This window comes from Drosophila hydei, unplaced genomic scaffold, assembly GCF_003285905.1.
Source record: "Drosophila hydei strain 15085-1641.00,03,60 unplaced genomic scaffold, DhydRS2 tig00000131-arrow-arrow-pilon, whole genome shotgun sequence".
Lineage (NCBI taxonomy): Eukaryota > Metazoa > Arthropoda > Insecta > Diptera > Drosophilidae > Drosophila > Drosophila hydei.
The window spans coordinates 394630-419384 of record NW_022045671.1 but is presented as its reverse complement, the minus strand read 5'-3'; the positions used below and the strand labels follow the sequence as shown (position 1 = coordinate 419384).

Genomic DNA, 24755 nt, shown 5'->3' with positions numbered 1-24755 from the left:
TAACTTTGACATTAGCATACTCTCTCTAAGACTATTCTTAACATTTATGCTTACATTATACTTATACCTATGTACACACACATACATATACATATAAACGTGTGTGTGTGTGTGTATTTCAATTAGTCACTAAATATTTTAAGTGCTTTAAACTTAGTCTAAGCTCCGAACTTGATTCGATTTTTTGACTCCATAGCTCCGTCGACTCCCCGTTCCCCCGATCCCCGAATGCATCTTGTTAATTTAAAATATATTTATACTTATATTTATATTCTTATTTATTGATTTACTTATTGATTTTATTTATTGATTTATCTATTGATTTATTGTACCATCTAGTTGTCTCCCGCACTTAATCCCTTTGTTTATGATGAGTATTTTTTTTTTTTTTTTTTGTTTACTTTTACTTTAATTGTAGAGAAGGAAATTAAGCTAACAGAATTGTTCAATAAATCAGCAGTAACAAAAATATTACAAATTTAATCGAGCTCTTGCATAACCTTCATATCGAATTATCTATTTACTTACTTACGAAATGTACGAATTACAAATACAGCTTTGCATCTATATACGAGCAAGACCAATAAACGACAATTATAAAAAAAAAAACTACAGAGATTAAAGATATTTATTTTATTATTCGGATTGCAGGTTTAGAATAGTTTTATCACGTTAAATTCTCCACATATTTCAGACCCTGTAATATCTACTATTCCTCATCTAAGCCAGCTGATCGACTGCTCTATACTTCCACTCTTTCTCTAGCTAACTTAAGCCTTATTTTGGGCGCGTCTCTTTTAACAGCTCCGAGCTCTATTTGATTCATGGTAAGTATGTTAGTAAGTGTCTGCTTAAAGTTAACTAAGCTGTAAGCTCTTCCAAATTCAGCTATTCATTCGTGCTCTGAAGAAAGAGATAGTTTGATTGATCAATAGAATATTATATTGCCTATCGATCTTTATATATCTGTGAGTCTATGAATCTAGTAATTATATATAGACAACACTAGATAAACAGATAGATAGAGAGACGCACTGATGGAAAGTCAATCGATCAATCGATCAATCGATCTACAGATGAAAATATCGAAAAATAGATATATTAAAAGATCGATTGATCAAAAAGTATATGTATGAACGAACAGTTAAATATAAGACAGACTAAATAATCTATCTATGCTAGAAATATGCATAGCTAGCTAAGCAGATAAATAGATACAAACATACATATGTTACATACATCAAAAGATAGAGATCGATAGCTCGAAAGATAGTTAACTCCTTGAATGGCAGAATATCGATAAACAGTTGTATGGATCGATTGTTAAACATAGAAAATGGTTTAGTGTACTGATCGAACAACATCAGTAAGTAATATAGTAATATAGGCAGTTGGATAGAAGCATTTCTAGACTTCAGATAGATATTCAGATAGGTTTTCAGTAGATGAACAAATATTAGATGCAAAGAAATAAAAACACTCCATGACGTATCATATTTATAGTATATTTAATCTTAACTATAATTTATTATATTTTTGCATTTAGTTCATTACAATTTTCAGAGTTTTTCCGTTCTTCTCTTTAGCTTTACGAGTATTAATAAAAAAAAGTTAATTTTATAAAGATTGTATAAATTATTTGGCCTTGACAACCGATTTGCTTTGTTGCTGTTGTTGTTTTGTTTTTCTTGTGTCTTTTTTCCATTTCTCTAATAATAATTTACTAGCTGTTTAAATAGGTATAAATACATGAGGCCAAATTCACATGGATCAGCTATACGGAATTTTGGTATCAAATCAATGAAGGAAAAGCCAAAAAGTAGAGCATATCGAAAGAGATATACATATACCTATAACTGCTCTATGTGAATTTAGATGTATATAAAAAAGTTTTCATATAATTTCAACTAAAATTGTTTTTTTTTTCGCATAAAATTTGCCAATTTGACTTTTTGACCGAAATTTGAAGTATTTTTGAATTGTTTTACAAATTTTACGCAATTCTCTCAATGGTCTAGTATTTAGTATAGATATAGAATAGATTCTTATACAGATAGATAAGTTAAATAAATAAATAAGTGTCCCCTAACATTAAGCTGTGCGTTGATCTATTTCGAAATACGATTACATCGGGCAAAAAACTATTGTTATTTGTATTTTCGTTATTGTTATTGCAAATTTTACGACTAAATGCACCCAATAAAAAAATACACAAAAATAAAATATATTTTATGCAGCACCAAAAAAAAATATGTGTGTGTGTGTGTGTGTGTGTGAAGATCGGAACATTGAATTCATCTCTCTGATCGTCTAGATTGCCTTTAGTGTAGCCTAGCTGAGATGGGAGCGACGAGTGTTCCATTCCACTTGTTTCTTTAGCCTGTTTCATTCCATTCGAATTCAATTACATCTCGTTTAAGCTAACAAACACATGTGGAAGTGAACTAGTCTATGTTTCATTCCATTTCGTTTCCTTATCCAGTTTCATTCCATTCAAATTCAGTTGTATCTCACTTTAGCTAACAAACACATGTACAAGTGAACTAAGCTGTGTTCCATTCCATTTCGTCTCTCTCATTTTTGACTCTCTTCCTTATACATTTATGTTTCATTCCATTTTGTCGATTGGCAATTAAATGATTGCATGCTGTATACTATTGTGATTCGTCACTTGATTTTTGTTCCATTCCACGGGTTCCAAGTATTTTAAAGTAGTGTATTAATGAAAGCTTCAATAATTGCCGTCAACTTAGCTTCAATTGATGTGGCTTACTATTGAAAAAGCATGTTCCATTCCATATCGTTTCTTCGTTCTTTGAATTAAAAACTGAATGCGTGTGAGAAGTTCTGCTCCATTTGTGTACGTAACAAGCGTTCGACTGATAAAGATAGCTTGTTCCATTCCATTTGTTTCCTGGCTACACTCTCTTTCTTTTCTTCTATAGGTGCTGAGTTTCGATTTTCAAAACGTATTGGAATTCGAATTAGGCGCAGGTGCAAAACCTGCCAGTCAATTGGGCATTTTTTTGTGCTTGCACAAAAAAAATAAAAAAAAATTTATTTAATAATCATGTTGCAGGATACTATCTAGGACATAGGAAGAAAGGGAACGAAGGGATGGAGAGGGGGGGGGAGATGGATGCTAGTTAGGGAGCTGAACGCAATCGGCTCACTGCACCGTTTCATGGCCAGCAACGGGGGTGGGCAACTGTTGCTGCTGCTGTTGTTGCTGCTGCTGTTGCAGGTGTCGCAAGCGGAAGAGTCGCAACGTCATCCAGGAGGCCAGGGTGCCCGGCACCGGCATAGGCGTCTGCTTTTCGAACGCCTCCTTCTGCAGCTGATAGCGATAGAGCAGCGAGCCGGCAATGAGCGCCGAGACAATGGTCGCCGAGATGACCACGATGAAGAGTATGCTGAAGCCCGGCACTGGCATGCAGATGCCGTAGACCACTTCCTCGCTGATCTTGCCCTGGAATACGGTTACCGCCTCCTGCTTAGAGTCCGGCGAAAAGGCCAGATCCGCCTCGGAGATGACGTCGTACAGACCGCTGACTCCGACATCGGCGCTGCGCACCTTACGATCGGCTATGACCAGCGATCGGCGACGCCGGGGACTGCCTGACGGCGACTCTGTCGTTGTGGACTCCGCGGAGCTGTTGGCATTTGGCTCGTCCAAGTCGATGTGATCTTCGCGTGGCTTCTTCAGCGCCTCGGCTTGTGGCCGGTAAACGGGACGCGGCACATCCTCCAGATCCGATTTGGGCTCCAAGGACCGTGGTCCGGCCATGGGCACGCCCATGCGCTTCTGCGCCTCCAGCTGGCGTGGTCCATGCGGGAATTTGCCGCTCTTCTTCAAGCCCAAGTAACGTTCGCCATCACCATCCATGTCGCTCAGATCATCGTCACCAAACAAATCGGACAGATCGACCTCCTCATCGGGATCCTCGTGCACGGGCCGTGGCTGTAGATTTCCGCTCTTCTCCTCGTACAGATCGGGGCCAGGACCGCCCATGGTCTGCTTGTGATCGTGTATGATGTCATCGTAGAAGATGTCATGATCCATGCCCATGGATGAGCCCATGCCATGATGTATCTGACTCTGCGATCCATGGCCCATGTTAGCTGGCGGCATGGCCAGATCCCTGTGCAGATCATTGTTGCTGCTGCTGCCCATCGCGTCGCCAATGTGCACATCCTTGCGCTCATGCGCATTGCTTATGGCCGGGCCCAGTCCATCGCCAGCTGCCGTGTTCTGGCAGTGATCCAGGCAGCCATGCCGGCAGATCTCCACCTTGCACTTGATGTGCACGCTGAGCGCATCCGGAAACTTGAAGGCATGGAAGAAGGCATAGGTAATGACCGTTGCCCGCTCATCGGGAGCGCGCGCCTTAAGGAAGCGTGAAATCATCTTGGGACGCAGCACACAGCCAAACTCATCCGACAAATTGATCACATGTCCCGATCCGTCCGAGGCGACGCAAGACTTGACCCGCATATCGAACTCACCTGCAGACCGCGAGAGAGAGGTTAGTTAATTGATTGATTGGCTGATTGATTGCATGGCGCACTTACCGCGATAGTCGTTGATGGCCACGACCAGAGTGAGCGTTGATCCTAGCGGCACTATTCCACTCACCGGCGGCGCCCAGGGTCCCTTGCCATGCTGGATCTCCATCCAGCAATCAACATTATCGCCTGCGCGCGGAAGAGAGTAAAGAGGCACAAAATGTTATACACTTATTAGTATTATTATTTTTTTGGGGTCAGCTTATTGAAAAGGAAAGCCCAGGCGACCGTGCACGACCAACAGATACCCTGTAGTATATAGTGGTTATTCACAAGATAGTCATATTCACATTCATAGGATTCTTCGGGCTATTATGAAGCTCTCATTGCTCCTATGTTATATGAACCAGGCTTGAATAACTTGGTTTCATTAATCGATATTTATCGATCATAAAAATTGGCAAATATATTGCATTTATATGAATTTAGCTTCTATATATAGTTTTTAGCCACCTTAAAGATTTCAATATATATATCTCATTTTGAATCTTCAGCGATGTGTTCTGAAACCGATACTTATCGATATTCTCGTTCTTCATTAGATAATATGAGATTATAGGTACTTTTGAACTTAAAAAGTTATTGATGTAATGTTAATCTTTTCAATCGATATTTATCGATATATTCAAATTTAAAGACTTCAATAAAACAAGCTTAACATCGTAGCTCTACAGCTGAAGAATATTCTTCAGTCTATAAAGACTCAGTTTTTTGCCTGCCTTTGCCTTTGTCAGACACACATATAAGTGTCGATAAATCGTGTTACTCTTTTAAGCCACATTTCACTGGATGCTGGCTATGAGAAATACAAAAAAAAAGGAGAAAAGAAAAGGCCAAGGGCCCACGCTACTTACCGCGAAAGTCAAGCTGTATTACATCCAAATCGGCAATTACCATTGGGGGCTTGGAGGCGGTCTTCTCATAGTCGTTGAACCACTCGCAGCGCAAGCGCTTCGCCTCGTCCCAGACCTCCAGCAGATCCTTGTCATACTGCACGACTACCTGCGGTCGCAATATGCCGTTTAGCGGTTAGCGATTTAGTGGGTTAAGTAAATGGCCCAACTGCCAGGGCCCCCGAGCAGGTGAATGCCCAGCACGTTGGGACGTGGGAAAGCGTTCAACGCTTAGCGATCGCTGATCGGTGATCGGTTATGCATTTCAGCTCAATGATCAATGCTCCCATGGGCTTGCTTTGGCATATGATCATACGCTATCTGTGTGATCATTCACTTTTGGGCTCCATGGGAATATTCATTAAGGAGCTCTGTTTGCTGATCGCCGATCACAATTAAAGATCCCCTTTTTGCGCTGTCAGTATGATTCCATACTCTCGCAATTAATAATGAAACTAGTGATCAGTTTATTATTATATTATTATTATTATATTATTATTATTATATTATTATTATTATATTATTATTATTATATTATTATTATATTATTCTGATCGCTGACCTCCGGCTCTAAAGATCATTGAAGGAAGAAAGAGTGATCTGTGGGCAGAGTGATCATATATTAGGATCACGCATTCCATTGATTACTCTTCCCTAAATATTTGGCATTGCCCTGTGATCTATCTGCTTGGATCAATTCTGATCATCCGTTCCACACTGCTTTTGCATGCCCATGCCCCAACTAGCGACATTCAGTTTGAGGCGACGTTCCACTTACCGTATTCTCATAGAACTGGCCGTTGAGATCCGGTTTGGTGCCGCAGCGCGAGTACGAGATGCGAAACGAGAAGAACGTCTTGCCCGTCGACGGTGGCACATACACACAGCGTGGATCACTGTGTTGTCCTGTTCGAAATAGATAAGATGCGATCGGATCAAAGCTGAATTTGTGTAGAGCTTGGCTTACGCACCTTTGGAGCTGACAATGCCTTCGAAGGGATTCGAGAATGTCAAATGGACGTCCATGTGATCCTTACCGCACATGACCTCCAGTGAAACTATGTTTGGCATACCATCTGGCCGATCCATGGGCCACAGTTCATTACCAGCTATGACTAAACTAAACTGTAAACAACAGAATAAAGCAATAAAGTAAGATTAATCTTTGACATCTAATTGTTATGTTAAAAACTTATCAAAAGCTGTTTATCTATAGCCACAGGCCATGTTGATTTAAGCTCTGGCAGAATCTTGAGCAAATTGGAATTTGAAATGCATGTTAAAGTGCATGTTAAAATTTTGTAATCAAATATGCTTTCAGCTTAAGTTTAGTTTGCTCGGTTTCTATGTGTTATAAGTATACTGTAAAATATCTAAACATGTTTCTAGGTTCAAGGAGTTGTTTAATGGAATATTAAGTCACTGCAAGTAACATCATAGCCGATATCAATTTATACACTTAAAGAAACAACTTTGGCTTTTATTTTATTAGTTTCTAGGCTCTAGGTTTCTAGCTTAAAGTTTAAAGTCTAAAGCGAACTCACATAGATTTCCTCGGACCATGTTGAACCAATCTCTAAAGCGACTTATAAAATGAGGGCTTAGCCGTCTTATCAGGCACATTTACACTACCACAGAGTAAAGCCTCAGATTGATAGAAGCTGAAGGCTTTAGCCACTTCACACAGCATCTCTCAAATCAATTAAACAAAGTCTTTAAGCTTCAGATCAAGCTTTCAAAATCTTTAATCAAAAAGTTTTCAAATGCGATGTTCAGCTGAGGGCCCAGTTGTGATGGAGAGTGAGATACTTAAGTTATTTGCTAACTGGTTTCGCTTTGCTACACAGTTAGCCAAGTGTGAGAATTGTTATCATAGCCTTTAAATAGCTTTGCAACAGTTCGCGGCGTGTTAATTGACTTTTCTGGATGTAATTTATTATTATTATTATTCTTTTTTTTTATTTTTTTTTTTTTTAGAAATTTTCTGTGTTCGTGCATTCGTAGATCTTAACTGATGAGACAGACAACCAGATATGTAGACCGTTATAATTTCTAATTAACGCGATTCCCACTGGCAAAACTTGACACCTGTTGCTGCTGCCACCTGCCTGCAACAGGTAACTTGCAGCTTGCAGCTAGCAACTTGCAACTGGAACTGGAATGGTTTTGGCATGGCATTTGCTGTTGAGTCGGCGCAAGTTGGCTTTGGCATAGATGTCGAGTTGCCAGCGCTGCCAGCGTTGCCAGTGAGTGCTCGAGGGCGTTAACCCGCCCCCCTTTGGTCGGAGTTCGGCACATCGACGGCCTTGCAAATCAATCGATTTATTGTTATTCATATTCGATCCATATGGCATATATTTATGTTTAATTACATCCCGCCAAACATGTTGCCAATAAAAACGAAATGCTGCAAGCCAAGTTTCCGCTTCACATTGAGAAAGCAAATTCCAGCAGCTGCCTCGTCTCTAGTCTCTGCCAACATTTGCATACTTGCCCCAAGAGCCTGCCAGCCTGCCAGCCTGCCACACGAAAGCAGAGCTCCTAGACGTGGTCTTAGCTTGGCTTGGCTTGGCTTTAATTGAACGGCAAATGGAATTTCTAGCTGCACTTGCAGTAAAAGTTGATCCCCACACACAACAACAACAACACGCCACGCCTACTCTTGCAGGCGGCCTGACTGACAGCTGTGCTTGGCCAACGACGGTGCCAAATTGTCTGCAGCGCAGCTACACTGCACAACACGATTTGTGTTTGCATTTACACTGGCCTACAGCAGCCACCAACAGCTAGAAGAAGAATCCTTGACTCTGTGCTCGAAATACATTTGAAAACATTCCCTAAAATATTCCATAAAAAATGTGTGATTGTTCTTCTATATAAACATATATAATTTCATAAAGTTTGTATTTTTATAAATAATTTCTTAATTTGAAAAGTTTTCAACACAGATTTTGAGTGGTTAACTATGGATATACCCTGTAATAGCTGAAGTATTTTATGCTACGGTAGACTTGAGTAGAGAGAGAGAGAGAGAGAGAGAGAGAGAGAGAGAGAGAGAGAGAGAGAGAGAGAGATAGAGGAGAGGAGAGAGAGAGAGAGAGAGAGAGAGAGAGAGAAGCGAGAGAGAAAGAGCGAGAGAGAAAGAGATAGAGCAGATATACTCTCTCGATAGACTCGATCTACGACGTAACGCCCTGCTCTTCTTTGTTTTCGCCTTCGCCCTCTCGTTGTCTGCTCTCTCTCTCTCTCGATGCCAGCTACATACTCTCCCACTACTAGAGCAACGATAACGGAGAGAGACAAATCAAGAGAAAGGGACAGAAAGAAGGAAAGCAGGAAACGGATAATTTACCGATATATGTATGTATATAAACATAAACATGTCTATCAAAGCTAATATACCCCATGTCAACAATTTCCTATCAACAAACATTTCGCATAAAAAACAAGATACTAATAGTGTTACGCCTTCGTTGTGGGTGCGTGCGTGTGTGTGTGTGTGTGTGTGTGTGTGTGTGTGTGTGTGTGTGTGTGTGTGTGTGTGTGTGTGTGTGTGTGTGTCAGCGTGCGCTGTATTCAAATGTTGATTAAGTTAATTTCATTTTAATTATATTTTCTTGCAATGCGCAATAAATGATAAAACAGAGTTTTAGTTTCCGAGGCAAACAAATTCGCAAGATAAATAAGCTCGAATTAAAATAATGTGTGGTCGGGTGTTAGCGACTACGTGATACACGCTGTTGTGCTATCAAGCAAATGTGTGCAGAGTTATCGATACGTTTATCGATCATTTAGTAAGATTTGTGTGTTTCATAAGAAGTACTTCAAATAAAATATCGTATACCAATATGCTCAGCTGACATTTGTGAGCGAGTATGCACACAATATTTATGAATATGTAAATTATATATAATTGATGACACGAAAACACTGAAGCAATGAAAGCCGCCAATTTGGGGCCCCAACATGGGTATGATGTGTGTGCTTAAGTGTATATATAGACTTGACTCTAGTCTAATGGTTTCGCATATTTAACAGCTTGTTACGGCATTATCTTGTTGCAGAGATAAGGCAAACGATATATATATCTTGCTCAAATGTAAATTACAGAAAGATAAAACAAAATACGATCTATATTTGCTTTTGATATCAATCTATATAAATAAATAAAACTTTTCATTTCAATCATAGATAATTATATATATAATTATATATATATATATAATTGTACGTCCACAGCTCAGCTTTCATATCTCTTCTCTATCTATGTCAAGCAGAACATCGCAAATTTCCATTTGATTTCAATGATGATCAATCATCATTAAATCGTAGAGATTGAGAGAGAGAGAGAGAGAGAGAGAGAGGGACAGAGATAGCGAGAGGGAGGTCATATTTTCTGACTCGGCGTCTCTCCCACTCTCTCGCCCGCTCTCGGCCTCTTTCTCAACTTAATGAAATGAATGAACAAACAGCGCTTCAAGGTCACAAAATACAAAATGTAAGCATGACGCGACTTTTTATACCAAGCATGAAATGAGTAAACATAATACATTACATCGAGAGGCACGCAGCAGGCTGGCCACAGTTTTCAGAAGTGAGACTGCTGGAGATTTTGGAGATCACTCAAAGCATTGACAATGGATCGTTGGTCGAATCGTGTGGCCGTCGTAACTGGCGCCAGCTCGGGTATTGGAGCTGCCACTGCCAAAAACCTGGTGGCCAAGGGCATGATCGTCGTGGGTTTGGCACGGCGCGAGAATCGCCTGCAGGAGCTGAAGGCACAGCTGCCAGCAGATCAGGCCAAGCGCTTCTACTATCGCGTCTGCGACGTGACCGTGGAGCAGCAAGTGATTGAGGCGTTTGCCTGAGTCGATAAGGAACTGGGCGGCGCCGATGTGCTGGTTAACAACGCGGGCATTGTCCGTAGTGACACGTTCCTGGTGGACCAAGGCAACAGCGAAGAAATACGATCCATTCTCGACACCAACGTATTGGGCGTGACCTGGTGCACACGGGAAGCTTTCCAATGAACAGCGTTACGGGACACCGGGTGCCCATGATTCCTGCGCCAAGAGTTTCTCACCAAAGGCACCAAGACAAAGATCACGGTGAGTTACAATTGAAGTGTTCTAGAGACCTGTCGACTGCTAACCTTGTTCTGTAGAGCATCAGTCCCGGCATTGTGAACACGGAAATCATTGACAGAAGCAATCTGCGTGACCTTGCTGACCTCGCAATGCTGCGCGCCGAGGATGTGGCAGACGCGATCTCCTACTGCATTCAGACACCTCCCAATGTCCAGATACACGAACTAATGATCAAGCCCGTTGGCGAGATATTCTAAAGCCCATCAATTGCCAGCTGCCATAGATACTATATCTGACCAGGTTGAACTATATTTATTTCTTCTTTTTTTGTCAATTACAATAAAATCATTTATTTCTTGATACAACTCGAAAACTATTTTCTTGAGTTATGTAATATTAGGTATACCCCATATGCATAGACATATAGGGTAAACAAGTATATCAACAAATACACAATTGAAACAAATGTTTATCTGTCTATGCAAATCTAATCTATTCTATACTATCTCTCTCTCTCTCTCTGTCTCTCTTTCGTGCACTCTATTTCTATAACTGTCTTTACACCTCTCTCTTTCACTCTAATTCTCTTACTCTCTCTCCTGCTCTCCTTCTATCGCTCTCTTTCTCTCGCTCACTGTCTCTCTCTCTCGATCTCTCGATGGCTCACCCTCTGATCTTTCTCTCGCTCTCTTTCTCTCACTCTTATGAAATGAATGAACAAAGAACAAAGGCTGGATAGCGCTTAATAGAATATAATAAAAGATATATATATATATGTATATATATATATATATATATATATATATATGTATCTGATATATATTGTGATGAGAGGCGCACAGCCAACTGTCCACAGTCTATAAAAACGAGACGGCTGGAGACTTTGGGGCTCAGTCAAAGCATTGAAAGCTCAGCGACGTAACGTATTAAATAATTGCGATATCAAAATGGATCGTTGGTCGAATCGTGTAGCCGTCGTAACTGGCGCCAGCTCGGGTATTGGAGCTGCCAGTGCCAAGGACTTGGTGGCCAAAGGCATGATCGTCGTGGCACTGGCACGGCGTGAGAATCGCCTGCAGGAGCTGAAGGCACAGCTGCCACCAGACCAGGCCAAGCGCTTCTACTATCGCGTCTGCGATGTGGCCGTGGAGCAGCAAGTGATCGACACGTTTGCCTGGATCGATAAGGAACTGGGCGGCGCCGATGTGCTGGTTAACAACGCGGGCATTGTCCGTAGTGACACGTTCCTGGTGGACCAAGGCAACAGCGAAGCAATGCGCGCGATCCTCGACACCAACGTATTGGGCGTGACCTGGTGCACACGTGAAGCTTTCCAATCGCTGCAGCGCCGCAAGATCGACGACGGACACATTGTGATTGTGAACAGCGTTGCGGGACATCGGGTGCCCATTATGCCGAACTTCAGCTTCAACATGTATGGACCATCGAAGTTTGCAGTTACCGCCTTGACCGAGGTCCTGCGCCAAGAGTTCCTCACCAAAGGCACCAAGACAAAGATCACGGTGAGTGACAATTGAAGTGCCGTAGAGATCTGTCGATCGTTAACATTGTTTCGTTCTCTTTCATGTATAGAGCATCAGTCCCGGAGTTGTTGACACTGAAATCATTGACAGGAGCAAGCTACAAGACTTTGGTGTACTCGCCATGCTGCGCTCCGAGGATGTGGCCGATGCGATCTCCTACTGCATTCAGACACCTCCCAATGTCCAGATACACGAACTCACGATCAAACCCGTTGGCGAGACATTTTAAGGCCTATTTGTTTTTATTTTTAATCTTTTTTTTGTAATTTAAAATAAAATCTCTTATTTCTTGAAACAACTCGAAAACTATTGCATTGATTGTTGTTTAGTGTGCCTTTAGTCGATCTTGAGTCAGTTAATATTATTAATAATAATATAGGGTAAACTAGTATATCAACAAATATAAAATGAAAACAAACGTTTATCTGTCTATTCTGTGCCAATCTATTATAATTTCTCTCTTTCTTTTTTTGACTCACTCTTCTACTCTTTTTCTATAGCTGTCTCTACACATCTCTCTAACACTTTAAAATTCTCTCTCTTGCTTAGTCTCTTTTTCCTTCTCTATCTTTTCTGTTGCACTTGCTCTCTCTCACCCTTTCACTCTCTCCATTTCTCCCAGTCACTCTCTCTCCGCTTCTCTTAACTTTATGGAATGAATCAATAAAGAGCGCTTTAAGGTGCCCAAATGCCAGCTGGATAGCGCTTAATAGAATATCAGCATGACACGACACTTTCGTAACGCCAAACATATCGTATGTATATGTATGTCCAATGTATCATGAGGAGAGACACGCAGCCAGCTGTGCACAGTCTATAAAAACGAGACGGCTGGAGACTTTGGGGCTCAGTCAAAGCATTGAAAGCTCAGCGACGTAACGTACTAAATATTTGCGATATCAAAATGGATCGTTGGTCGAATCGTGTAGCCGTCGTAACTGGCGCCAGCTCGGGTATTGGAGCTGCCAGTGCCAAGGACTTGGTGGCCAAAGGCATGATCGTCGTGGCACTGGCACGGCGTGAGAATCGCCTGCAGGAGCTGAAGGCACAGCTGCCAGCAGATCAGGCCAAGCGCTTCTACTATCGCGTCTGCGATGTGGCCGTGGAGCAGCAAGTGATCGACACGTTTGCCTGGATCGATAAGGAACTGGGCGGCGCCGATGTGCTGGTTAACAACGCGGGCATTGTCCGTAGTAATACGTTCCTGGTGGACCAAGGCAACAGCGAAGCAATGCGCGCGATCCTCGACACCAACGTATTGGGCGTGACCTGGTGCACACGTGAAGCTTTCCAATCGCTGCAGCGCCGCAAGATCGACGACGGACACATTTTGATTGTGAACAGCATTACGGGCCATCATGTGCCTGTTATGCAGCATATCAGTTTGAACATGTATCCGGCATCGAAGTTTGCGGTCACCGCCTTGACCGAGGTCCTGCGCCAAGAGTTCCTCACCAAAGGCACCAAGACAAAGATCACGGTGAGTTACAATTGAAGTGTCCTGGAGACCTGTCGATTGCTAACATTGTGTTGTTTCCTGTCATCTATAGAGCATCAGTCCCGGCGCTGTGGACACTGAAATCCTCAACCAGAGCAAACTGCCGAACATTGGTAGCTTCCCTATGCTGCGCTCCGAGGATGTGGCCGATGCGATCTCCTACTGCATTCAGACACCTCCCAATGTCCAGATACACGAACTAACGATCAAGCCTGTTGGCGAGATATTCTAAAGCCCATCAATTGCCAGCTGCCTTTAGATACTGACCAAGTTGAATTATATTTATTTCCCTCTTTTTTTTTCATTCATAATAAAATTTTTTACTTGCTAAATCAAATCGAAAACTTTTGCACTGATTATTATTTGTTAAGATTAAAGCTTAACTTGAGTTCGCCAAGGTCAGATATACCCCATGTGGGTGTACTATCTACAAATACTGAATGGAACTACGATTTCTCCGTGACTTTTATTCTCCCTGTCTCTCTCTCTCCCTTGCGTAGCTCACTCTTCCCCTCTTTGCATCTCTTTTTCTCTCTCATACTGGTCTCTCTCTCTCTCTCTCTCTCTCTCTCTCTCTATCTTTCTGGCTTATTATCATTTCATATAAGCAATACACAGTTCCATCATATTGTAATACTTCTAAAAGCAGCGTAGATAGATTCTAGCAAACTCAATGACCATATATGACTAGACACTTGTTGGGAAATTGATAGAACAATCTACATCAGGTATGACATTTGATTTGTTGTATTTGTTTGCAATGACATAAGCTCTGCCTATACTATCTTGACCAATTTATCTATAGCAAATAGTAGTTCAGAGTATAATCGCTTAATGAAAATTTATGTAACAGGCAGAAGGGAGCAGGGCAGACTCCATTAAGTATATATATTCTTGATTAGAACGACAAGTTCAATCGATCTGCCCGTATGATCTTAAATATATTGAATTATTAAAGTAGTAACTCAGGTTTCAGGGTATCTTTTAGGCGAGCACTCCCGACTAGAGCGCTCTAACTTGATATAAAATAAATTTAAAAACCAAGCTTATGTTTATGCTCTCTGGCTAAGATCTTTATAGAACATTTAAAATATGTGCCAAAGTTAAAGAAAATTTATTTTGGCTTCATAAGCGACTAATTACTATATAGGAATATATACTCAAGTAAACATATATTTATTTATGTAGACAAATGCCAAAAATAATCGGTAAAAATGAGACTCATAATGAGAATCATAAATAACTCACAAAAACAGTAATAAATCCATTCAGAAGTAACTTTAAAGCAGTTTTTATTTCCAGAGAACTCTGCCCTCAAGTATGCTTCGAACATGACGAAATTTGCCTACAAAACCTGAATTTTTATGATTATCAACAATTTGATGTATGTATAAGGGAGTGAGGGAGGGAAAGGCACTGAGATCGTTTAGATAATAGCCAACACCGCTCTCGCTCTCGCTCTCGATATCAGCCTGACTGATGAGAATCTTATCATATATTATATTCTTAATACTCGAGCATTGCGTGTATGATAATGAGCACGATTAAATAGCCAAAGTTTGTGTTCCAGCCTAACAGCGGTGCGAATCACTTTGGCCCACAAAGCGAAGAGCAGAAAAGCTTCAAGTTCAGTTAAAGCGTTAAAAGCTCAACAGCTGAATATGGAAATTTTTTGGTGATCTGATTGAGCTCTTGTCGAAAAGTGATGGATGTCAGCTCTCTCTCTCTATATATATACATACATATATATATATATATATATCTCTCTCTCTCTTTTAGTATATTCCTGTATCCAAATATTCCTTTATTTATAGTAGATCTATATGTAATATATATAATCTGCTTAAACATTAACTATATATTTATTTAGTTATTTTATTCTTTAATATAACTCGACTCGACTTACCATTAAATGTAAAATAAATATACAGCTACACAGTCTAAGGTCCCACAGCCGTGTAGGACCTTTTTGTGGGCTCCACATACTGGCGATGTGGGCGCTGCGGCTATATCTGCAAAGAGGAAGAAGAATAAAAAGAAGACATAAATATATATTTAAGCCAGCGGCATATATATCAAAATGTCATTGGAGTGGACCATGACAAGTGTCAGTGTGGCACGTGTGGCAGCTGTGCACAGTGGTGCAACAGGATTGTAAATGCAGTGAAATTGATTTGCATTAAGAATTTAGTAAATAAATTATTAAAAGAAATTTTAATAGATAGATATAATAATATGTTCATAAAAATAGTAGTGCGACTGACCAATTTATTTTAAAAACAATTTGATATATATGAAACTGTTTTTTTACAGTTGCAAAATACATAAAATTGCAGTTGATGTTATCTTTATTAACATTTGCTAGCTGCTGTGCAATGTTATCGCAGCTGAAATGAAACTGACCCACTTCAAGGCAATAAACAAACCCCGAGTCGAATGCTATTCGTAGGTTAATAGGCATTTAAGCATCAATGAATTTGATATGGGTGGGTATACACATATAGATAGTACATACAGGTACAGGTATACCGGTCACCAGTACAGATTGACCTTTGTTATCTCACCTGAATAGAGGAGATATTTGAGCACTTAACACATATATCAACTAAAGGCTATATGTAATCATAATCATGTCTCTCTCTTTCTTTCTTTCGTTATCTATGTTAAGTAGTCTTAAGCTAATCATAGCCAGCATTGACCAAGTGAGCTTAATATGATACGTCTCTATGATTATGATATATGATTTGCAGCTTAAAGAAGTTTGGTTTTCTTTCTTTGCACTTTGCTTCACTGTGCACGGCGCTTGCAACTGCCACTTAGCTGTCGGCGAGAGCTGGCGTGAGTGGGTGGCATAGCGAATGCGGCTAATGAAAAGAAATTGCCCAATTGCAAAAATCTCGCTGGGAGAGCTTGACGAATGCGAACGCGAATCCAAATGCCAAGTGCGAAATGCATTTCGCCTGTCTCTCACGCTTGGTCCAATTCTTCGTTGGTGACCCACAAAAGAACCAAATTATTGTGCAAGCGGCGAAAATTAGTTGAGCTTTGCAGCTGCTGCTTTTGTGTATTTATCGATAGACGATAGATTGCAAAAAATAAGGTTTATCGTTAATACGTGTAACATAGAAAGGCAAGTTGTATGGAGAGTTTACTATAGACTATAATTAGTTTGCAGGTTGTGATGTACAGCTATCGAGTATAATCGATAACTATCGATACGTATGCTTAAATACAAATAAATTCGATTTGAATTAAGTTTTTCTCAATTAAAAAACGAATACAAAAAAATCGTATAGCTATCGACAGCTATCAATAGTTATCGAAGTTACTTAAACTTATTATTGAGCTTCATACTGTAGCTTAGCATGTAACATTGAACATTTAAAGTAAGTTATTGAGAGTTATCGATAAATTGAGAGTTATCGATAAATATCCAAGCGTTCTTCAGAACTACGCCTCATAAGCTATCGATAACTATCGGATAAATGAGAAGAACATGTTACAGCTTTAAGCAGAATCAAGCCTCAATATTACTTTATAAACTTAACGCGTTCCTCAGCTGAAGAACAACAAAGTTTTCCCATCCACACAGCTCGATTCAGGTAACGATCACATTTAACCCGAGCAGCCACAAACCATAATTGAAATTAAGTAAACGACAAGGTGGCAGAGGCCAGAGACCACAGCCCCATGCCCGCTTACAAAAAAAAAAATCTGCGCTGCAGATTGTGTTAACGCCCCAACAGCCAAACCAATTTGGTTTATGATATTGAGAGACTATAATTTAAGCCAACTCAAAGTTGAAATGAAAAAAAAAAACATATTTATATAATTTAACATGAAACACATCAAATTTATATATATATATATATATATAGAGTCTTTAACTATTTGTTTTACTGACCAAGTTCGATAGATAGATAGACATAGATGCTTCACTTCAGATAACTGCGCTTCCTTGCCTTTAACTTACATAGATATAATTAAGAATGTTGGGTAAATGCTCGTCGTGCATTGCCCATCTAAACTCTCTAGCTTAAGAGATTAAATCAATGTGAAATGCAAGTCTGTCGTCGTCTTGGGACTAACAAACTCTACGCATTCCTAGCGCATGACTACAGCGAAGTAAAAAAAAAACTTATTCAAATAAAAATTTGACAATTTCACAAAGAAATTTTTAGTGTTCTCAAAGTAATTTTTATTGAGTCAAAAGCAGCTTTTCGCACTTTCACTAAGACTTTGTTGAACGACAATTCGCCGACTTGGGCACATATGAATCTGAATCATGCTGACAATCAGTCACTCAAGCAGTCAATCAATCAGTCAATCAAATGAGTCAAATGGACCAGCCCACAATGATAATAAAAGCAAAGCAAAGCAGACGACGGAGGAGAAGAAGCCGTTCGTTTTTCTCTTTTATGATTGCCTGGCTATTTGCGCACTTTTACCGCCAAAGGGGGGGCGTCGCAGCTAAGCGAACAACAGGTGAAAATGAAATCGAAATTGTGTTGAGCTGCTTTCAATCGATTTGTGAGTTAAAGCCTGAACAAAAGGCGGACACGCACACACACAGCTGCTGTATGCATGCCAAAGATACAATGAGACACAAAGATACAAAATGCAGATACAGATACAGATACACATACTGATACAGGTACAGATACAGATACAGTTGGCTACTTCCACTGGCCGCTTGAATTCAAGCGCAAAAATGCGGTCAGAATCGCGCGCAGAACTGTAAATTGTAAAAAGCAGAAGAAGAAGAAGAAGACGACTATAAAAAGCCAGCAACAAATGAATCAATAGAAATGCGATTCAACAACGGTAAATTGTCTGCTTATAAACTCTAAGCATCTGCTTGGCTTTTTTTTTGTTGAGTCTTACTTTATTATATTCTCTTCTTCTTTTCCTCTTCTTGTTTTTTTTTGTCTTTAATTTGCGCCCAATTAATTTCTCTTTTTTGGGCAGCGCATTTTCACTCTTTGCCTGCTTTTAACTTGGCTAATTGGCCGATGCGTCGCCGTCGGCTACCGATCAGAGCAGACGCTGCGTAGATCACATTAGCCAACTATTCTTCGCCGTCTTCTACCTCTTTGTTCTCTTGTCTAACTGTTCTTCTGTTAATCAGAAATTAAGAAATCGTCAGCTAGAAACATTTGCAGATCCACACAAAAAGATATTTCATTAGAAACCCATCTAACTTCCTGCTTCGAACAGATAACTCTATCTTAGCGTTATAAAGCCATTAACAATTATACTAAATACCACTTTCAATGCCAACTACACAAGATCTGCTGGCAAATCAGTTAACGTATTCCAAGAAGCTATTGAGATCGTGAATATCTTTTCATTACTCTAGATATGATATGAAACAGTTTTAATGATGATCAAGCAGGAAGCTTAGATGGCAATTTGATGTGAATCTATGTATATAGATTATCAACTTTTCCTAATTATGAAATCTCACTTTAGGCATATAGAAAATGTATCTATATCTATATCTATATCTATATCTATATCTATATCTATATCTATATCTGTACCTATATCTATATCTATATCTATATCTATATCTATATCTATATCTATATCTATATCTATATCTATATCTATATCTATATCTATATCTATATCTATATCTATATCTATATCTATATCTATATCTATATCTATATCTATATCTATATCTATATCTATATCTATATCTATATCTATATCTATATCTATATCTATATCTATATCTATATCTATATCTATATCTATATCTATATCTATGCTATTGCTATGATTTAAGGTGAGTTTGATCAGGTCTCAAGAACTCTTTGGGCTGCTTGTGCCACACAGCGTTGCAGACGCCGTTGAGTCTAACTGTTTTGCATGTGGCAGCTGCCTCACTTTAATGCACCCACACTAACACGACATTGCCCCCCTTTTCCCTTTCCCCAATCAACCGCTATGGCGCCCAATTAAGTGCGCCTGGCTTGGTCTTGGGGTGCATTTGAGCCAAGAGTTGGCTAGCCTAAATATGTAAGCCAAAGAAAGTGGCAGCCAGCGTGTAGCAAGCAGGCGGACGGGCGGGCAGCATGTTGCACGCTCCGCTAACGCTTAATTAATGTTAATGCTGGCTGCCACAGTTGCTGCCACACAGCCAGTTCCAATTAACAGCGCCGTATTTCCACTCGACGCGGCCAGTTGCCAGTTGCCAGTTGCCAGGGGCGGCTAGAGTGGCAGGTGGGCGTGGCATATGCCAAATAATAATGCATTTACGTATTGAAACGATGCAGAATGAAACGAAATCAAATTAAAATCAAATGAAATGAAATTAAATGAAATGAAATGGAAAATCCAATTGTCGCCCAGTTTTCACTTTTCTTTCACGCAACTCGCTTAGCGGTTCATTTTGGTTTTTCTCATTTTGAGCCAGCTATCAAAAGCGGGCGGCGTTTTCGGAAAAGACCACTTTCCAATCGAAGCGGAATTTTCACACACAACAGCACACAGATGGCTAGTATTTAACGGTAAATCACCGAACAAAAACGCAGTTAGTCGTAAATTTTTATGAAACTTTTTTTCTTCATTGACTTTTCTATCTCTTTCAGTCACTATCACTATCTCTCTCTCTCTCTCTCTCTCTCTCTCTCTTGCGGTTTTTTCCTTTCAGAAAATATTTGTGTGCACAATGAAAATCGCTGAACAATTGATGTTAATTATAAACCCGATTTGTATATTTATATATATATATATATAAATATATATATATTTATATTTTATGTATATATATATTTATAAGATATATTTATACGAAAATGGTTCACTTTCTTTTGCACCTGATTTTAATTAAACTGGTTTCTAGCGCCCGAACTGGTCTAGTTGGCAATTGTTAATGGGCATCGCTGGCCTCTGGGCGCTGCATGCACAGCCATGGCCAAATTAATAGGCACACTTATAACAAAAAAAAAAGAACTACAAGAAATAATGCAGTTCAACTTTAAGTCACATATATATTTATATATATATATTCATATTTAAAAATTTGTATATATTTAGCTAAGTCTGCACTAATAGATATAGATAATCTTGATATAAATCTGACTCGATGATCATATAAAAATTATACAAAATATGCTAAGTATACAGAATGAAAAATATTTTATCTACAACTATATAAATATAGATATATAACAGTTAACATATAGATAAGAACTAAGATATAGATATAGATATACATATATATTGTGTAGATCTATGCCCTTTTATAGAATATATATATATATATATATATATATATATTCTCCATTAATCTTTAGCCTTGATCCCTTCACAAACAGCTTAGTGATATCGAGGTAATATATATATATATATATAACTATATACTAAGCAATGTCTGTTAACTGGATTGTTGTATAATAGCTGTATACTAGTTTTAATGGCTCTATAGTAGCTGTTCCTTTTTTGGGCAATTTAAAACTTGAATTCAGCAAAAATGTCAATTGTCTGGAAACTTTTACAAATATTGCTTAAAGCCTTTGGCTTTTTTTGATAAACCCAATATTATAATATAGCTAAAATTGCATACATATAAAATTAAGTTGGGGTAATTTCTTAAAGCACTTTAAGCGACTGCAATGCAATTGGCGTTGGAGTTGAAGTTGGAATTGGAGTTGGGCAAGTGCCAAGATTTTGGATGCGCAGCTGTGCTTGCCACAAGATGCAAATTGCTTGGCCAGGCAGAGGGAGAGATAAGAGAGGCGAGAGCCGAGCGAAGTTTTCTCTCGTGAGCTTTGCCGTTGTCATTTCTAATGTTTGGCTGCGCTGCGCTGCGCTGTTCTAAGGAACGACAACGTGTCAAATGTCCCAGCTACAACAGCACGCAGAAGAAGTAGAGGCTGTCGAAGAGGGGTAAGAGGCGTTAGCAAATAGTTGGCACAAGTTTGCTTTTGGGTATTGCAGCTGGCAAAGCCCTTTTGTTTTGCTTCCGACTCGCAGCTCGAATGCCCCAGCTGCTCTTTATCAGTGCTTGCCACATGCCACCGCATGGAAAGTGACTCATTTGATGACAATATGCAAACGAGTCGAAGACTTCACTCGAATTCACTGACTTTTCCACTGCTTAAATTTGAAATTCTATTCAAGAGCGGGGGAGACGAAGCTACATATCATTGACTCACGCTTCGTGTGCTCTTCACCTGTGCATTATATCAGTTTTAGCTACAGTTGAACAGCTAGTGTCAAGTTTGTCTTGTAGTTAGCTAAAGCTGCTTGCGCTCTGAATTAAGTTTGCCTCTGGTTACTGTAATAACAGTGTTTAAAGGGTACAGCTTTCGGGTTCACGTCAAAATTTGACATGTAGTTAACTTATGAGTCATCAGCTCTGTTGGCAAACTGAATCGATTGCTACTTTAGATAGGATCAACAAATATTAAAACCGACCTACTAGTCTATATCTTGTACAGCTTTGAAGTTCATGTCAAATATTTGACAAGCAGATTTAATGCTAAAAACTATGCTATATACATTATTTAAATTGTTAATATAAAAAGAGCTCAATTGTCATAGTTTAATAGTAAAAGCTAAACAAAGAGCTGAAAGCTGAAAATATTCCTCCTTTCTTGCAGTATATATTCGGTATAAAATACCGAAAAAATACCAAAACGCTTAGTTAAAAGCATTTGCAATTGACAAGCAAACAAAACAAAAATACAATAACAAAATAGTTAAGTATTTAAATATGCCAAGTGCTTCTTCTTCTCCCATTTACAGTTGGGGCTGGGAGTTTCTATTCGATTGAAATGGGTATATTCATTTGTGAGCTTAATGTGCGCATGTTCTTTCAACTTGAGCTTCAAATTGAGCTTCGTCTTCACTCTCCCTTTTCATTCATTTGGGCTTATCGAGATGCAAACTGATTTCCATTTCATTCATTCGTTCATTCATCATTCAAATGAGCGGCATGAGAGGAAATGTTGCAGCATGTAGAAAGGCAAAGAACAGTTAGACGCCAGAAACACGAAAAAGTCAGAAGAAGAAGCAGATGAAGATATCGAGAAATTGTTAAAAAAAAAGCAGAGGGGAAAAAACTTGTTAAGCTGCAAATTAACATTTTATGAGCCAGGGCCCAATCGCGTGTTAGCCAAGCTGTAAATGTAGCTGTAGCTGTAGCTGTAGCTGTAGCTGTGCTGTGCTGTAAATATATCTAAAGCTGCGCAGAGTTCTTGTGCCGAATGAAAGAGTAGCTGGCCAAAATCCAATTGACTTGCCCAACAGCTCATAAATTATGCGTTATCAAAGAGCTGGCCGAAAGCGGGTAGGTGGAGGGGAGGGGACATGTTCATGTAGTTCATGTGTCCAACTGAGCTGAGCGCAACGAACAAATGTGAATTGAATTGAAATGCCAATCAAGCAGCCATATGTAAAGAGATCTATGGCGCCACCAAAAAGATACCAAAAAGAAAAAAATAAAAAACAAAAAACTAGTGATGAAAGTTAAGTTAAGACTTCCATATTGCAATTAAGAGTCTTGACTGATTCCAACTGACTTCCTTCAGCTCTCTAGCTCTAACGAGCTTAGAGCTTAAGCTGCGCTCAATCAATACTCAATCAATCAATCATTTGCTTATGAGAAGTATTAAGTACAATTTCCTAACTGAATAAAGTGCCATGGATATATATACATATATATAGAAAATAGTCTCCATAGATCTGCACATATATCAAATTGAATCTTTAGGGCTTTCTGATACGCCCCAGAGATATTATCCTCTGAAAGAGAGAGAAAAGAACAGCAAACACTCATACATCAAAGAGTTGTTCGAGTGACATGAACGATGCGATGCAGTGCGATGCGACGTCTGCTTAGGGTGTTGCAAAGCTTAAAAACCAAATGATTTGAGGCCAAGAAAGAAATACACAGACAGAAAGAGAGAGAGAGAGAGGGAGAGATACAGGTGTAGCTGAGCTACGTTTGCCAACTTGCAACAGATGCGACAACAACAACAACAACAACTTGGCAAATGGCAAAGCTGTTGCATTGCATTTATGGCCAAGTCGCGTGTTTCTTGCCTGTCTCTCTTAATGTTGTATTGCTCTCTGTGTGTGTGTGTGTGTCTGTGTGTTTGCGGAATTGAGTTTATTGTGCCACCGCGCGGTGTTCTTTGGTTTGTCGCATCAGCTTGATTAGAATTCGAAGTAGTTAACGGTGCATTTAATGCGCTCCAAGACGGATCAAATGCATTTAACACCGATCTTTTCGCTTAGTGTATGCTTAAGTGTGTGTGTGTGTGTGTGTATATTGTTTGCTAAGCGATTCGATTCGATTTGATTTGACTTGACTTGACTTGACTTGATTGATATGTGAACTCATTAGACTCGCATTAAAACCTAATTATAGGCCATACACTTAGAGAAAAAACTACATATCTTTTAGCTACCATTTTATATATATTTATAAGCAATACTAGATTTTGTAAATATATATTTTCTAATATTATTCAAATATATAGTACATTTCCAACAAGAAAATATATTATTATATTCTAAAAGTCGTGATTTAAATCTCGCAAGGAATAACAACTAGTTGTAAAAATATGCTGAAGGGCGCACAACTTTTTAAGCGAAGCTCGTGTGTATAATTGATATAACGGTTACTGTTAGCATTTTCTTGTATAAGTGTCGTTGCCAAAATTCATTAACAAGAGCTGCTAACGCTGGCATCGCTGCTAGAAGAGCCCTAATACAGTTATATGTACACATACTAATTCCCAAAGCATAGCAATTGGATCGCTCTTATACTCATATACATACTCTTATACTGTTTAGCACTTACCGTTGAAAAGCAAATGTCCTCGTTTTTAACTCTCTTGCGCGCACGTACTTGCCGCTTGCTCCTTGAAAGCTGCGCTCAATGAGAGCTTTCTGACTGATATTACTCTGAATGTGTGTGTGCGTGTGGGTATGAGTGAGTGTGTGTGTGTCGCACTAAATTCTTAAGCGAGTGTATAAAATGTACCCAAAAAAAATGAAAAAGAAGACGAAATAAAAGTAAATCAAATAAATAACGATACAAAAAAAAGCTGCTGTTATAGTCGTAGTAGTAGTAGAAGAACATGCAAGTACGCTGAAGAAGAAGAAGCTGAAGTGAAATCGACACAGCACGTAAAACGTAAACGTA

General features: G+C 39.3%; 3 protein-coding genes across 3 annotated transcripts; 2 read left to right on the top strand and 1 right to left on the bottom strand.

Annotated features, from left to right (window-relative positions):
* Window positions 1-3132: 3132 nt before the first annotated feature.
* Window positions 3133-24512, bottom strand: LOC111596707. The gene is made up of 7 exons (XM_030223103.1): window positions 24411-24512; window positions 15495-15600; window positions 6431-6584; window positions 6238-6365; window positions 5421-5568; window positions 4573-4695; window positions 3133-4506 (listed from the first exon to the last, which is right to left on the bottom strand). The coding sequence occupies exons 2-7, from the start codon at window positions 15570-15572 to the stop codon at window positions 3170-3172; spliced, it is 1968 nt and encodes a 655-aa protein (XP_030078963.1). The 5' UTR covers window positions 15573-15600; window positions 24411-24512; the 3' UTR covers window positions 3133-3169.
* On the top strand, window positions 11437-12355 carry LOC111596716 (farnesol dehydrogenase). Its single transcript, XM_023311038.2, has 2 exons — window positions 11437-12069; window positions 12140-12355. The coding sequence occupies exons 1-2, from the start codon at window positions 11494-11496 to the stop codon at window positions 12317-12319; spliced, it is 756 nt and encodes a 251-aa protein (XP_023166806.2). The 5' UTR covers window positions 11437-11493; the 3' UTR covers window positions 12320-12355.
* On the top strand, window positions 12947-13875 carry LOC115482855 (farnesol dehydrogenase-like). Its single transcript, XM_030223104.1, has 2 exons — window positions 12947-13570; window positions 13641-13875. The coding sequence occupies exons 1-2, from the start codon at window positions 12995-12997 to the stop codon at window positions 13818-13820; spliced, it is 756 nt and encodes a 251-aa protein (XP_030078964.1). The 5' UTR covers window positions 12947-12994; the 3' UTR covers window positions 13821-13875.
* Window positions 24513-24755: the final 243 nt, after the last annotated feature.

Bases quoted from the DNA above. Each gene is read 5' to 3' on its own strand.
- LOC111596707 (XM_030223103.1), bottom strand. From the start codon at position 15,572: ATGTGGAGCCCACAAAAAGGTCCTACACGGCTGTGGGACCTTAGACTG. The intron at 6,366-6,430 runs GTGCGTAAGCCA...TATTTCGAACAG, and splicing joins AGGCATTGTCAGCTCCAAAG to GACAACACAGTGATCCACGC. The intron at 4,696-5,420 runs GTAAGTAGCGTG...TTCCGCGCGCAG, and splicing joins AATACAGCTTGACTTTCGCG to GCGATAATGTTGATTGCTGG.
- LOC115482855 (XM_030223104.1), top strand. From the start codon at position 12,995: ATGGATCGTTGGTCGAATCGTGTAGCCGTCGTAACTGGCGCCAGCTCG. The intron at 13,571-13,640 runs GTGAGTTACAAT...TGTCATCTATAG, and splicing joins GCACCAAGACAAAGATCACG to AGCATCAGTCCCGGCGCTGT.
- LOC111596716 (XM_023311038.2), top strand. From the start codon at position 11,494: ATGGATCGTTGGTCGAATCGTGTAGCCGTCGTAACTGGCGCCAGCTCG. The intron at 12,070-12,139 runs GTGAGTGACAAT...TTTCATGTATAG, and splicing joins GCACCAAGACAAAGATCACG to AGCATCAGTCCCGGAGTTGT.